This window comes from Falco peregrinus, chromosome 10, assembly GCF_023634155.1.
Source record: "Falco peregrinus isolate bFalPer1 chromosome 10, bFalPer1.pri, whole genome shotgun sequence".
In the NCBI taxonomy this organism is placed as follows: Eukaryota; Metazoa; Chordata; class Aves; order Falconiformes; family Falconidae; genus Falco; species Falco peregrinus.
This window is the reverse complement of record NC_073730.1, coordinates 6,850,520-6,864,452: the sequence shown is the minus strand read 5'-3', so window position 1 is coordinate 6,864,452 and position 13,933 is coordinate 6,850,520. Positions and strand designations below refer to the sequence as shown.

Here is a 13,933-nt window from a genome sequence, read left to right as displayed (position 1 = left end):
GAGCGGTTGTGGTCTCTGCGCTGCGGCTGCTTGCACCGATGCCTTTCCCTGGTCATGCCCTGCTCCGTGCTGCTGCTTCCCATGGAACGTGCCGCAGGTGGGTGGGAATAGGGAAGGGGTTGGACTGTACCCTGTGTAGGCACAGGCAAGGCAGATCATTTTTTTTGAAAATCGTTGTCCAGATGAGGCCAGTGGCAGCTGTACACACTCTCTCTGACCTCCCCCGTTGCATCTCTGGACCACACTGGAAGGGGAACACTGGGGGGGCTCCCCATCCCTTGTCCTCCAGGCTGATGCTAACGACGCTCCATTTCACAGCCTGTGGCCCCCCCGCCTCCCAGCACTTACATAGTGTTACGTTTCCGAAATCTGGGGTTTGCTGGCTACATGTTCAGGTTGTTTTTCTTGTGGTATTTTTCATCTTCATAAATCAACTCTGAAAACAGTTCCCTCCTCACTGTCATTTCGTTGTTTAAACGTGCAACGCTGTTATTTAATGCAGGAAGCTGCCGGCCACCCAGTTTGCCTGAAGGAAATGCTGCACGACCCGACGCTCCCAAGAATGACTGCTGTCCCCTGGGGAAAAGCCGCCCGCCTTTGGTGAGGAGGAGGGAAGGAAAACTACAGCTCCCAGCAGCCTGCTGCGCACCCTTGGAAGAGCAGAGTTCACTGTCACGTTGACAGTGGAGGATTAAGGGTGTGGGGGCACCGGCTGTCCTGCCACCAGCAGAGCCAAAAGGCCTGTGGGAAGGGCAAACGGAGAGGCCAGCGCTGGGCCCCCCTTGCCACCCCTCTGCTTCACTTTGCCGCCTGGACCAGCTCCAAACCGACCTGGGTAAGCATCCGACTCCGCAAGCCACTTTGTTCCTCTGACTTCCTTCTTCTGCCAGAGCGTCACCAGAGGGAACAGCACAGGGTGGGGAGGGACGAGAGTCGGGGGCAGAGAGCAGCAATTATACCCCCCCCACCTCCAAAGCTTGCATTTGGCAAGAAACTCAGCTGTAGAGACAGTGCGGGTGGGGGAAGGTGCCCCCCTAGGCTGGAAGAGCTGCTGGGAAGGCTGGGCTTGAGATTTTTGTACGGAAATCCGCACAAACCTCTCTCCAGCAGGGAAAGTTTCTTGGGAGTTTTCCATGCCGCCCAGTTTTCCGTGGGTAGGCGTTGCGCTTGTGAAAGCCACCAACTTTCTGGGGTTACAGCTGTGCAGCCATTTGGTCCCAAAGCACTTTAGCAAAGGGGGGGAAAGTGCCCCCTCAGATGGGTGCGAGATCGGGTGGGGGTAGCGCTGCTGCACAGGAGCCAGGCGGTGTTTCTGCCAGCAGCTTCACCTTCCAGCACCATCGTCTCCCAGTTTGACATGCAGGAGGCAGAAAGAAGCTTGGGTGGAACGGGCTCATGGATCTGTGTTGACCCAGCTGTGAGATACCAGGTGCCCGAAAGCATGTGGGGCAGCCTGCCGAGCCCAGATGCCCCCAGGCCTGCCATCCTGGAGCACAGCTGAGCCCACAGGAGTCCATCCAGATGAGAAAACTGTGCCTCACCCCCCTGGCTTGTCCCAAGAAAACCGCAGTTTGCGTTAGCTCTTGAACTGCTTGTAGCCTGCTGGGAAGCAAGACAGCTAACAGCCCTTGGGCTGAAGGTTCGCCCTTATCTGTGGCATCCACCTATTTTCACACCACCTTGGTCATCACGGAGGGAGGAGCCTCCTTCACCATGAATCACCACTCCTGTGTTTCTGCTTCTCAGGTTTATGGACGTTTAGTTGCAAGTCCCAAGACCAAGACAGGATGGTGCCTGTGGCAGGTATAGCACTTGGTCAGCAGCTCGAACTGCAGGAAGGTACAGACATCTCTTTATGACCAAAGGAGAAAGTGGGACAGAACGGTGCAGAAGCCAGAGCTCCAGGAAAGAAAGAAAGAAAATGGAAGAGAATCCAAGCGTGGATCTGTCAGGAGGTAAGTGAATCCTGTGCTTACTCCATCTACTAGGAAAATCCCTTTGCAAGAAGATTTCAATAGTGACATGGGAAACCTAACCAAAACAAAAATAAAAAATAAATGAATCTGCTCTTTTCCAGGCCAGGAAAAACAAGTTGCTATCTCGTTTTGAAGGGTGAAAGATTAACAAATTACTTTCAGTCTTGGATGCCTGTCAGCAACAGGTTTAGACTCTGTGTCCAGGATGTCAGCACAGGGAAGGGTAAAGATGGAGCTCCAAGCTGGGAGAGCTTTCTTCCCTACATCCCAGTGCTTCCCCCATAGAGATGCTTAAATAATAAGCCAGTTTTCCACCACCTGCAGATGGGAAACCTCTGGAAGAGGCAGGGCAAGGAGTACTGTTTGTGCCTAGCTTGAATAGCAGGTTCCTCTTATTTTAGTTTCTACCAAGTACTTACATTCTCCAGGTACCTTCTTAAGACAAGTATTTAAAGTACAAGTATTTCAGTGATACTGTGATGCCATAACCAGCTCAGATTCGTCCTTGGCAGTCAGAAGCATTCCCATAACAATCAGCAGCAAGGAATGTAAGAATCATGCTCTGAAGGACATGTTCTGACACATGACAAGTGCAGCTTCTTTCTCCATTTTCAAATTAGTAGGGAGTTCCTTGCCATTTTTGTCAGTCTTTATTCTAATTTTAGCAGAATCATTTCTGTCATTGTAGTGCTTGGTCATTCATAAATAATTTTGCACAAAGAGCACCTGAAATTTGAGGTGCGCTGTTGGGTTTTGTAAGATTTAGAATACATTGCAAACACTTATATTCAGCCTCAAATTTTTTCTGTTGAATTATGCTCCAGTGTTTGTTTTTAATTATACTCTACCATAGCTCTTTGGGAAAGCAGCTCCAGAACAGGAGCAGAGAAGGAGCACAAGCAAAGCTTACATTTACATTTTGACAGATGCTTGACGTGTGTTGGCATAACTCTTCTGGCCAGTACTCAACAACAGCCATAGAAATTCTTGAAATTCTTCAAAGTCCATCACTGTAATTTACCAGCCTAGGAAAACCCACCATCTGTGGAAGCTGTGGTAATATATCCTACCACTTAATTAAAAGAATTGCCTGCCCACCCAAGATAGGACAGCATGGGCCGTAGGCTGGAGTAGAGTTAACTTTGTCATAGCAGCCTGTACAGTGCCGTGGTTTGGATTTGTGGCTTTAAAAAAAAAAAAAAAAAAAAAAAAAGTGTTGATAACACAGCAGTGTTATGGCTCTTGCTGAGCAGTGCTGGCACAGCATCAAGGCTTTCTCTTTTTTGCCCCCTCTCCCTCTGCCAAGCAAACAATCTGGGGTGGATGGAAGATGTGGCAGAGACCCAAGGTGGGCAAAGGGTTATTGCATATGGTATAACATCATGTCAGCAATGAAAACTGGGGTACAGGAGAAAAGGAAGAGGGGGCTGGCTTCTAAGGTGGCCAGTGCTTGGAGACTGGCCTCGCATGAGCCCACTTGCAGGAAGTGGTGAGCGATTGCCTCTGCATTGCTTGTGATTTCCCCCCTGCCTTTCCTTCACCTATTCAGCTGTCTTGATCTTGACCCATGAGTTTTCTCACTTTTTCTCACCCTGTTCTCTCCTCCATCTCACTGGGGGTAGATGTGTCTGAAATGCAAGAACTGGGAGTTTTACAGGGTGGTGGTGAGGCATATTCTTGACTCCTGTATGGCTAGCTGAGCTTGTGAACTCCCATCCCAACAGCTGGGCCAGTCCAAGACGAGGTGGAGAGCACAGCAGAGCTTCCAGTGCACCAAGAGCCCACCCATGAAACCCCTGAGCACCAGGTGACAAGCGAGTGGCCTGAGACCTCCTGCAAACCAGAGGACAACTCTTTGGTGTGTAAATCAGCTACTGTTGATGGAGGAGAGACGATGCTGTCAGATTTAGCTGTCCTCACGGCAGAGGAGAATGTTCCCCAGGAAACTGAAGTATCACTGGAAGAATCTGGGAAGACGAGAGATGGTGTCTCAGAAAGATCCCAGGAAGAAGATGACTTGATTGAACGTGAGTCTCTCCCCATCCCTGTGTGCAGCATTTCCAAAATGCTGATAACCTGAGCCTTTGCTTAGAGGAGGCGGAGGAGAAAGGGTTTTTGGTTCTTGTGTTGAAAGAGACTAAGTGTAGGTCTGCGAATTTTATTCCCCACAGCCACGGTGGCCCACGGTAAAATGGGCAGCAAAGGAGACAGCCCTGCCCACCAGGAAACACAGGACCCTGAGACAAGCAGGCAGTGTGAAAGCTCCTACACAGCAGAGGAAGATGCTTCATCAACAAGCAAGTCACCAAGCTCTGACAGTAAAACAACTCATTTGGATGAGGCTGCCACAGAAGATATCACCAAGGGCTTCTTGGAAGAGAAGGGCACCAGTGCCCCTCTCCTGGACTGGGAGCCAGAAGAGCACACAGAGCAAGAAACACAGGAGAGTGGATCCCAAGGCACGTTAAGGAACAGACGTGGGTCTAAAGGTGAGCTGGTGGCTGCACACTGCTGTTCTTCCATCATGCACATGCCTACACTTTCTATCGGCATTAAGGAAGTAGTACAGTGACATCTCTAGTGCCTATTGTTAAGCAGGAGTTGAGCAGGAAAGAAGGTATAAGAAATTAATTGGCTTCTCTCCCTCTCTCTCCTTTGGCTGCTGTCCTGCTTTGGAAGGTACGAAACCACTCTGTACTCTGCATTGTCCTTCTCCTTCCCCTGCCCAAAAAGCAGAGAGATCCAAGACTCAAAGCAGCATTAACCCAAAGCAGTATTCACCTCTGACCCTTTTCTTCAGCTGGAAGCTCTTGGCAGCTCTTGCTTTTCTTATTACAGCTCAATTCACCTGTTCTCTCAACAGTGAGTCGCGCATTTCTTTCTCTTACTGTAGGGCGCACAGCCCCAAAGCCAGACGCTCAGTCCTGTTTGCAGAACGTCATCACCCAAAACACAGATCAGGAGAAGGCCAAAGGGTCCTTCTTGCTGAAAGGTGAGGAAAAGAAGCTTCCCTTGCATGTTATTCATCGACCAGAAGGCACTGATCCTCCAGGAACAAGTAATGAAGCACATTTAATTCTTCTTCTCTCTCAGGACCTTTCACAGCCTTTTGTGAGGGTTTGAGGGGAAAAAACATCCCCTTAAAAATAGGCTCAGCTTGAGCCTATAGTAGCAGGTTTCCCTACAGCTCTCCAGCCCCAAAAGCAGGCACACTGTGTTCAGCGTGCTGGGAGTACCCTGACATGTCCTGGGAGGTCTGAGGCTCCTACGCTGATGGTCCCCCTTCCCAGTCCCCCTCTGTGTCATGGGGCCCCAAGCAGGAGCCGTGATGCTCACCTGCACCACGCATTTCTCCTGGTCAAAACAGACTCTGCTTTGCCATGGAGAGGGCTCAAGCAGTTGTGTCTGGACCTCGCTGTCCTTTTCTGGGCAGAAGTGTGGTAGCACAGCTAGGAGGAAGGCAGTGAACACAACACTTTAGCTGGGTTAGGCACCTCCCTATGTGGACGTAGGTGCTCTGAATGGCCACGAAGAAAAGCTTGTGGCCAGCTGCAATTTCCTCAGGAAATTTTGCACCACCACAAAGCTGTAGCCTTGCCTCCATCTCTGGAGCTGTAGCCCCCCCCGCATGGTGTGTAGGAGCATGGGTCTCACAACATGGAGCAAGCAGAGTCTTCATGGTTCCCGGGCCCCCTGAGAATGTGCCAACCTGAACTGCTTTCCTAGTAGGGGGGAAGGTCTGAGAACAGGAAAAGAGCCCCTGTAGATACTTTCCAGCATATCACTGCAGGTCACTTGGGATTGACTTCTCTTCCTCATCTTGGGTCTCTCCCCTGCTCAACAGGGCTTGTCGTCATGAGCCTCCTACTGCTCGCCTTCTGCGTATTCTGCTTCAGCATCCCAACTGATTCCCAGCAAGCCCCCAAGAACCCCACAGTGGAGGCATTCCTGTCCCAGTTCAATCAGCTTGAGGACAGGTTTCCGGGCCAGAGTCCCCACCTGTGGCGTCGCGGGCGCAAGTTCCTTCAAAAGCACCTCAATGCATCCCACCACACGCAGCCAGCCATCATCATCTTCACAGCTGCCCGCAAGGGTGAGCGGACCTTGCGATGCCTTAGCACCCACGTGGCCAACACCTACTCGGCTGCCCTGCATGCCAGCACCGTCCAGATCGACGGCACAGATAAATCCAGGCTCCAGAGTGACCAGGCTAAGCTGGAGGTGGACTCAGACCTGAGCGAAGCTTTCCAGGCTGGGGGCCGTGCTGCGGTGATACACCGCTTCGAGCTGCTGCCGGCAGGGGCCACCCTCATCTTCTACAAGTACTGTGACCACGAAAGGGCTGCTTTCAAGGACGTGGCCCTGCTGCTGACCGTGCTGCTAGAGGAGGAGATGCTGGAGACACACATCACCCTCCAGCAGGTGGAAGAGAGGGTCCGTGACTTCCTCTGGGCCAAGTTCACCAGGACCCCCAGCTCCTATGACCGCATGGACTCTGACAAGCTGAGCGGGCTGTGGAGCCGCATCTCCCACCTGGTCCTACCGATCCACCCGGTGCAGAGCATCGAGAAGGGGGGCTGCCGTGTCCACACCAAACCCTAGGGGCAAAGGCTGCCAGAGCCCCAGGAAGGCTTGGAAAGACAGTCCTGGCTGACTCCGGTGCGGGCGGAGGCACAACCAGTGCTATTTCTCTCCAATTTGTTTCTCCTGCCTTCCTGGGAAGAGTTTGACAGGTACAAGCTGATCCAAGGCCATTTGGCCAGCTGAGCCCTGGAGGTAATAGATGACACGCTTCCTTCTGGCAGAGGGGAAGAGTGGGTATTTTAGATGGCTAATTGCATGGGAGAACATCTCTGTGTGGGGAGGCAGAAGGGAAAACAGGACATTGCAGGTAGCATTTCTATCAGGAGATACAGAAATGTTCAGAACTAGTATGCCAGAAAGATACTTCAGTTCTGTAGCTCTTTCATTTCTCCCTACCCCTCAGTTTGCTGATGTCATATACATCAGTCTCCTAACTTGCTTTATCTAGAAGATTTCTCTCTCTTTGCAGAGAGCCACTGGAACACAGCAAGGTCAAATTCCCCAAAGCCCAACATCCTGAAAGCAAGCTTCAAAAAGAAAACCAGTTTGCTAGGCAAGGGTTTGACCGGTCAGTCCTGATAGGAGTCCCACTTACACAGACTGACTGACACCCCCCCAAAGACCAGATCCTAGATATAGGGTGTTCAAATACACCTGCAATTCAGAAATCCCCTAAACAATTACAAGAAATTTCAGGTTGTCAGCACATAAACATGTCTCTGAAGTGGGGGGATCCCACATGCCAGAGAATAAACTCCAAAACCAGAAAGCAAAGAGACAGAAACCACCTTGCTCTGATAGTGTGAAGCCTCAAGGGAGGTAAAAGAATAATAGTTTAACTTAATGCTACTTCTGTAAAAAAAAAAAAAAAAAAGTCAGCTCTTGATCCCTTTGCCACCAGCACAAGGCTATGCCTGTCTCTCCAGGCTGATGTGTCAGCTTTGGTCCTACCTGACAGACTGCTCTTCACCCAGATCTCTGGTCGGTGTGTAGGGCAAGAAGCCGTCTGCCTGCCTCTCCCCAGCTAACTTTAATTGATGAATGTAGATGTTAATAGTGATATTTATTTCAAACCGCATAGGGTTGCACACCAGGTCCCTGCCCTGCCAGGTAGCTGGTGCTCTGGCGTATGCTGAAGAGCAGAGCTGGGATTAGCTGGTGAAGACAAAATCTCTGGCGTTAACACTAAAAATCTTCAACAAAGCACGTTGGTTTCTTACCATGCCTTCTGTTCTGCACCCCAGGAAGAGAAATCTGGGTCCTGGAAATACTGTGGTGCCCCTGCACACTGCATTTCTGCAGATGCTTTGGGGCAGAGCAGCCATCTCAGGGAACACCTAGGGGATGGGTGTGGGTTACAGCATTTATAACATCCTGTCAGCCCCGGGTGTCAGTCCTGTGTGCCTATGGTGCTGCCTGCCAGAGAGGGAGCAGCTGTAGCGGAACATGGCTTATTTATATAAGCAGCACAGACTGGGGCCTTGCAGAGCCAGGCTCTCTATCCAAAGAAGACACGAATCGAGAACACTACAGTATTTTTACAAGCAGCACATCTGAGTGCTTCTTACAGAAATCGGACCTCGGTGTTGGCCGGGTCTCCTGCCAGCGGTGCCTTCCTGACCTGCCCCACTGATGTCTCAGCTGAGGCCCAGCCTTGCACCCCAAAACCACAACCTGCCTCTTCTTTCCTCCTGCTGTGTGCCTTGACCTGTCTCAGGAGATTTGTGGCCATTAACTTGGAGGAGGGCACAAAATGAAGGAAGAGGAGGGGGTAATTTGTTCATGTTCTAATCAAAGAACAGACTTTTTTGGTTGGCTGGGGACATGAAGACAAGACCACAGCGGTTTTAACTGTGTCAGACACTGGGCTAGATGTGAGAATTACCTGCTGGAGTCCAGCATTGGCAATGGCAGCCCAGGGCATGGTTTTACACAAGATATGGGTTGTTCCTCCCCTCCCTCCTTTTTATTGCTATACACTACTTTGGTAACAGAAAATACTGCTTCTGCCCTGCACAGTCCAGAATGGGCGCTGGTGTAAGAACCAGCAGAGCCTTAACCATGTTATGCCAGTATCTTGAGGGAATTCTGTATTTTAACTTCATCTTGCTCTCAGTTTTATGTACTGTGTTTGTAACGCATAGCCAAGGCTGCAAGGGCAACTTCACGCTGCTTGGGCACGTCGCTGTAAGCATCATTCACCCAAGCTGTTCTAATACAGAAATGTTTTTATGACCTTTTAAAGACAAAATATCTGCTTGCTTCTGAAACAAGACTTCTATTTAAAAATAAATAAAACCCAGCAGTCTTTGAAGTGATACTAGAGTCTTTCTGTATTCTGTTGGCGTTTTTTTCCCTAGCTATTTTCATTTCACTAAGCAAAAGAGATCATCATATTGGGCAAAGTTTTATTTAGGTCAGGGCTGTAGTTGTGCAAAGCGAATATTTGTTTTTTCCAGAAAAACTCCAAACAACGTTTTTCTCGGTTGTTGGGGGCAAACATTTGCAGTTTTTTCAACTACGGCACAACTAAAACCAAAAACCCGCAAACAGCTGCTGAATTCAACCCAGACTGAAACATACTGAGTTTTGCATAATGCTTAATTATAATAATTAAACCAAAGTCCACTGACAACTGAAATATTTTAGAAATACAGAAAGCAAGTATTTCTCATTTCAACACCCTTGATCAGACCAGTTCCACCCAATGTCACAACACCTCAGCACACACAAATTTTTATGTTCATGGTGAATTATTTTTCCTAGCTCTGGCCTAAACAGAGGGATGGGGATAAAAAAAAAAAAAAGAAAGAAAGAGGATTTCCCCTTTTATTCCAGATTTTCTTCAGTCCCTGTCCAGGCCCTGGCAACCTAAATACTCATAACATTGGCATCTCTTTTCACATAGATGTTCATGTGATCAATTGCCAGAAGTAATCACTCATCTCCTGTTGCCTGATGCAAGAGGACAAGATTTGGTCCTAGCCCAAAGATTCAGATGAAAATCCGGTGTCACCAGGTGCAGTGACTGCTGGATGCCAAAACCAGGCTGCTTTTTCAGTTTTGCACATGAATTCAAAAGCAAGTCCAAAGAAAGCAGCTGAGCAAGCTCCAAGAGTGTCTCTAGGCAGAAGGGTGCACGGTGGTTTCTCCCTAGATGATGTGGTCATCATGATCTGCGCTGGCAAATAGCATCATCATGCTTGTACCTGCTCCAAAAATCAGGCTGAACTGAGAGTGGGAGTGGTGCTTGCTGTTGAAGAGAAGCAGGGAAACCAAGTCCAGAGGCTGCTCAGCAGTGACTGCACCTCTCCGTTAAAACTTTGGGGCTATATCTGCAGCCCGTTCAAATTAAAGATCTTTAATACGTACCAATCAAGAGCCTCCTGTGAGTCCCCTAAATGGCTGAGCAGTGCCTCCCCAAAAGGGAGAGACGCCAGCGCAGAGGTGCAAGGCCAACCTTCCCACCCACCGTGCCAAGCTGCAGCATCTCCACACTGTCCCCTTCCTCCCGCAGCCCAGCTGGCTGGCCCTGGGGTCACTTCAGGCAGGACAACTGGACCCCCAGCGAGGTTTCTCCCAGCCAGGGATTCAGGTTCCCTTCTTCCTAGGCTGTGAGTTAATTCAGAAACGCTGTGCTCTGGCATGGGGCATGGGTGCAGTGGCTGCAGAGCCCCCGGTGAGGGACACTGCTGGGTGACACAGAGGACGTGGGGCACAGCCAAGAGCGGATACACCCACGGCAGCTCCGGAGGAGCCAAAGCTCCCCCTTCCCATCAGCTCTCCGACGGCTGTGACAGGTCAGCACAAGACCAGGATGGAGCAGGACATGGTCCAGCACAGCAGCATCACAGGTAAATGATTCCTCCCAAGCACCCATCAGCTGTCCCCCCACCCCTAGTTCATGATCTCTCCGGGAGCATCTCTTTCTGCGCGTGCACATGTCGCCCAAGCACGACAAGGCCATGGATTTGGCAGGAGCTTATCAGTTGCCTGCCATTACGTCAATGCTACAGCTAAATCATTTTTCAATTCCTCAACTACAAACCAATAAATAAATGATTCTTATTCTACTTGACTTATTGAACAATGTGCCCCCCTCCCTTTTTTTTTTTTCCAGTCCCGCTCTCTGCAGCAGTAGTTCTGCAGGGAAGGATATGCTGCCACAGGGTGCTCAGCAACCCTAAAAATTACCTTGAAAATTACATAGCAACTTGACCGAGGGGCAAAACCAGTTCTGGAAGGCCAGTCTGGACTGCTCCACCACCAAATTAGCGCTGATTATACATGTGAGTGTGCACTGCGCAGGCTTGGCATGCCACCCTGCTCTGCCTGCAGCATCCCTGTCCCTGTGACAGGCACATCGTGCCACATCTCTTTTCACCCCTTTGCACCAGCATGTGCTAAAGCTGGAAGGAGGCAGGATGCAAAGAGACAGGTAGAGAACCCAGCTGAGCCTCATCTCTCCTGTTAAGCTTTAACCTCTGGGAGCTCGTCTACAGCTTAACCCTCCCGCAGCTCTATGCATGGGCAGGCTCCGCCACAGGGCTGGTCCCCTGGGGGTCACTTTTAGGCCTGCAAAACCTCCGTTGTAAAAGAGATTTGCAGACACTGGGAGCTTAAAACTGTTTTTATTTCCCCCTTTCGCCTCTTCAGGGGACGCAGCCGTACAATGAGCTGAACAAAGGAGCTTGGCCTCAGCCTGTGGGATGCAGACCCAAGAGCCTGCAATGAAAAAGCTTGAAGAATACAGCTTGCAAGTGTGTTCCCTGCACAGGGAGGGGGCTAAGCCCTAAGCAGACCTCCTGCTGGGCTCTGCCTGCTTTGGCTGGGCTGCCTGGTTATGCTCAGGCTGAGGAGAGGGCTTTGCAGATCCCTCGTGAGGCCACTCAAGAGTTGAGGATCCTCTTGGAGCCAGAGCAAAGGCAGCAGCATGGTTTGACACAAGGGATGGAAACAGCTTCCCCAGATCACATTGAGGTCTGCTCCATCCTCTGCCCCAGCAGCCCAGGGACCACTCAGGCATCTCTGGGAAGCAGTTTTGGGTTATGGTGATCTCCGCAAAGGAGCCTCTTCCCACAATTACAGCTCGAGCTGAATGAAGCCACTGTTCTCTTTATGTTAACACAGCTGAGCTCCTGCTCAGAGCAGCAGAAAGGAAGCCAAGCCATTTCCCTGGTCAGAGCCTGTGTCTGCAGAGGGGAGCCATGGAGCACACAGGTTCCTCCTCAGAGGGAGAGTAAAGTCCAGTTGTTGTTTCTGCTCCTGGGGCCAGGGAGGGGCACCTGTGCTGGGGCAAGCACCAGGTAAAGCCAGACAAGTTACTGGGACTGTTTGGCCAGAGGGATGGACTGAAAACCCAGTGCAACACCCTGAAAGACAGGCTCCCTCCAGCAGCTTGGTCAACGGGAGAAAAGCACATGCACACAGAGAGAAATGAAGAGCTGTGCAGGGACCTTTAGCTCCAGGCCAGTCTCTCACATGTGTTTTTCTAAACTCTCAACCTCTATAATTATGATCCCAGGACTTTCTCCTGGGAAGATGGCTGCCATCTGTGACATCTGCAAGTTGTGAGAAGAATAAAGCCCTTCAGGTCATGTGCATGCCAGTGGCATCCTGGCTTGTACCAGAAACAGCGTGGCCAGCAGGAGCGGGGCTGTGACCGGCCCCCCGCACTCGGCAGTGGGGAGGCGGCACCTCGAACCCTGGGGTCAGTGTCGGGCCCCTCACGACAAGAGGGACATTGAGGGGCTGGAGCGTGTCCAGAACCGGGCAGGGGCTGGGGAAGGGGCCGGGGCACCAGGCTGGGGGGGGCGGCTGGGGGAGCTGGGGGGGTTCAGCCTGGAGAGGAGGGGGCTCAGGGGGGACCTTATCGCTCCCTACAGCTGCCTGACAGGAGGGTGTAGCCAGGTGGGGGTCGGTCTCTTCTCCCATTTAACGAGTACCAGGACAACAGAAAACAGCCTCAAGCTGTGCCAGAGCAGGTTTAGATGGGGTATTAGGAAAAATGTCTGCACTGAAAGGGTGGTCAGGCACTGGAACAGGCTGCCCAGGGAGGTGGCAGAGTCACCACCCCTGGAGATATCTAAAAGATGTGCAGATGTGGCACCTGGGGACATGGGTTAGTGGTAGGCTTGGCAGTCCTGGGTTAACAATTGGACTTGATGATCTTAAAGGTCTTTTCCAATCTAAACAATCCTGTTTCTGTGTTAGAGAGTGGTCTACTCCAGTCCTGCAGGAGCTGCTGCAACAGCAGCCATAAACACCAGTCCTCCCTTCCAGAGGCAATATGTTTTGATTTCTCTCCTGATTGTGTTTGGAAGCTTTTCAGAGAAACAGCTGGCTGATGAAACCCAATCCAATGGAATAAGAAGTTGAAATAATCCCAGGCAGCTTCCAGAAGGCAAGGGATGAGTACGAAATCAGTCCCGTGTGAGCAGCCCATGTGTTTGAATGTGGCCGGCACCTACAACCATACACACTGGCTGGCCCCAGCTCAATTCTGGTTATGAAAAGACTGTTAGGATGAAACAATGTAGCTCTGCTCTTGGGTGCTAATAAGGGGGAGATCCTCAACCTTGTGAATCCTATAATACAGTCCTACTTTCTGTTAACAGGGCATATGAAACTGGGAAGCAACTGGGAAAAAGCCTTTTGTAATGGTAGGGCTGAATGCAAAACCACAAAGGGCTGCTGCACATGCAGAACTCAGCCTGCCCATGCACATCATACAGTCCACAGCAGAACCAGCTGGCCCAGTTAGAAAGTGGCAACTTTATGGTCTAAATAAAGACAGTAGGAAAAAAAACCAAACAAACAACAAATTGGAAAAGGCAGATTAGAAATTATTATAAAACTGGAAGCTGTTTGCAGTGGCTAGTGATGGGTTTATTAGCAAGGTTTTAAATGTATTAGTCAGTTCAATAGCAGTATCAAACCCTTCCATACACTGGTTACCAGGATATACTGGGGGTGGGGGGTTATGAGTCCTCAAGACTACAAGGGAACCTTTACCTTGCATACCCTTATGCCCACACTGACTGAGAGTATTCAAAATCTCCTCTAAAGGAAAACAGCCACACTGCTTAAACTCAGGATGTAAGATGGCAAGCAGCATTTTACCATTGCCTTGCTGCCTTCCACGCCGCACTTGCACCACCTCTGCGAGCAAAAGAGGCTCAGGAGTTGCGCCTGTGGGATGAGAGCAGGACTAGCACGAAAGGTCAGGAGAGAGGGGGCACGGAGGGGCCCTGGAGGGGAAAGCATCACAGGCCACCTGGATTTACCCCGTCACGCTCCCTTAGTGCCTCACATGCCGATCCCCCTCCCCAAATTATCTCTGCACCAAGCGGCGCTCAACAGCCAGCTGGCAC

General features: G+C 50.6%; 1 protein-coding gene across 2 annotated transcripts; it reads left to right on the top strand.

Moving 5' to 3' along the window:
- The first annotated feature begins 556 nt into the window (after window positions 1-556).
- Window positions 557-8,878, top strand: LOC101919231 (torsin-1A-interacting protein 2). Of its 2 annotated transcripts, none has more exons than XM_005231624.3 (6): window positions 557-835; window positions 1,747-1,955; window positions 3,701-4,003; window positions 4,148-4,465; window positions 4,870-5,034; window positions 5,821-8,878. In XM_005231624.3, exons 2-6 carry the CDS (start codon window positions 1,856-1,858, stop codon window positions 6,576-6,578), a joined length of 1,644 nt encoding a protein of 547 aa, XP_005231681.3. In that variant the 5' UTR covers window positions 557-835; window positions 1,747-1,855; the 3' UTR covers window positions 6,579-8,878. The 2 variants fall into 2 exon arrangements, with proteins under 2 accessions (XP_005231681.3, XP_055671693.1); XM_055815718.1 differs by having other exon boundaries at window positions 559-835; window positions 4,870-4,968.
- The last annotated feature ends 5,055 nt before the right edge of the window (window positions 8,879-13,933 follow it).

Bases quoted from the DNA above. Each gene is read 5' to 3' on its own strand.
- LOC101919231 (XM_005231624.3), top strand. From the start codon at position 1,856: ATGACCAAAGGAGAAAGTGGGACAGAACGGTGCAGAAGCCAGAGCTCC. The intron at 1,956-3,700 runs GTAAGTGAATCC...CCATCCCAACAG, and splicing joins AAGCGTGGATCTGTCAGGAG to CTGGGCCAGTCCAAGACGAG. The intron at 4,466-4,869 runs GTGAGCTGGTGG...CTCTTACTGTAG, and splicing joins GAACAGACGTGGGTCTAAAG to GGCGCACAGCCCCAAAGCCA.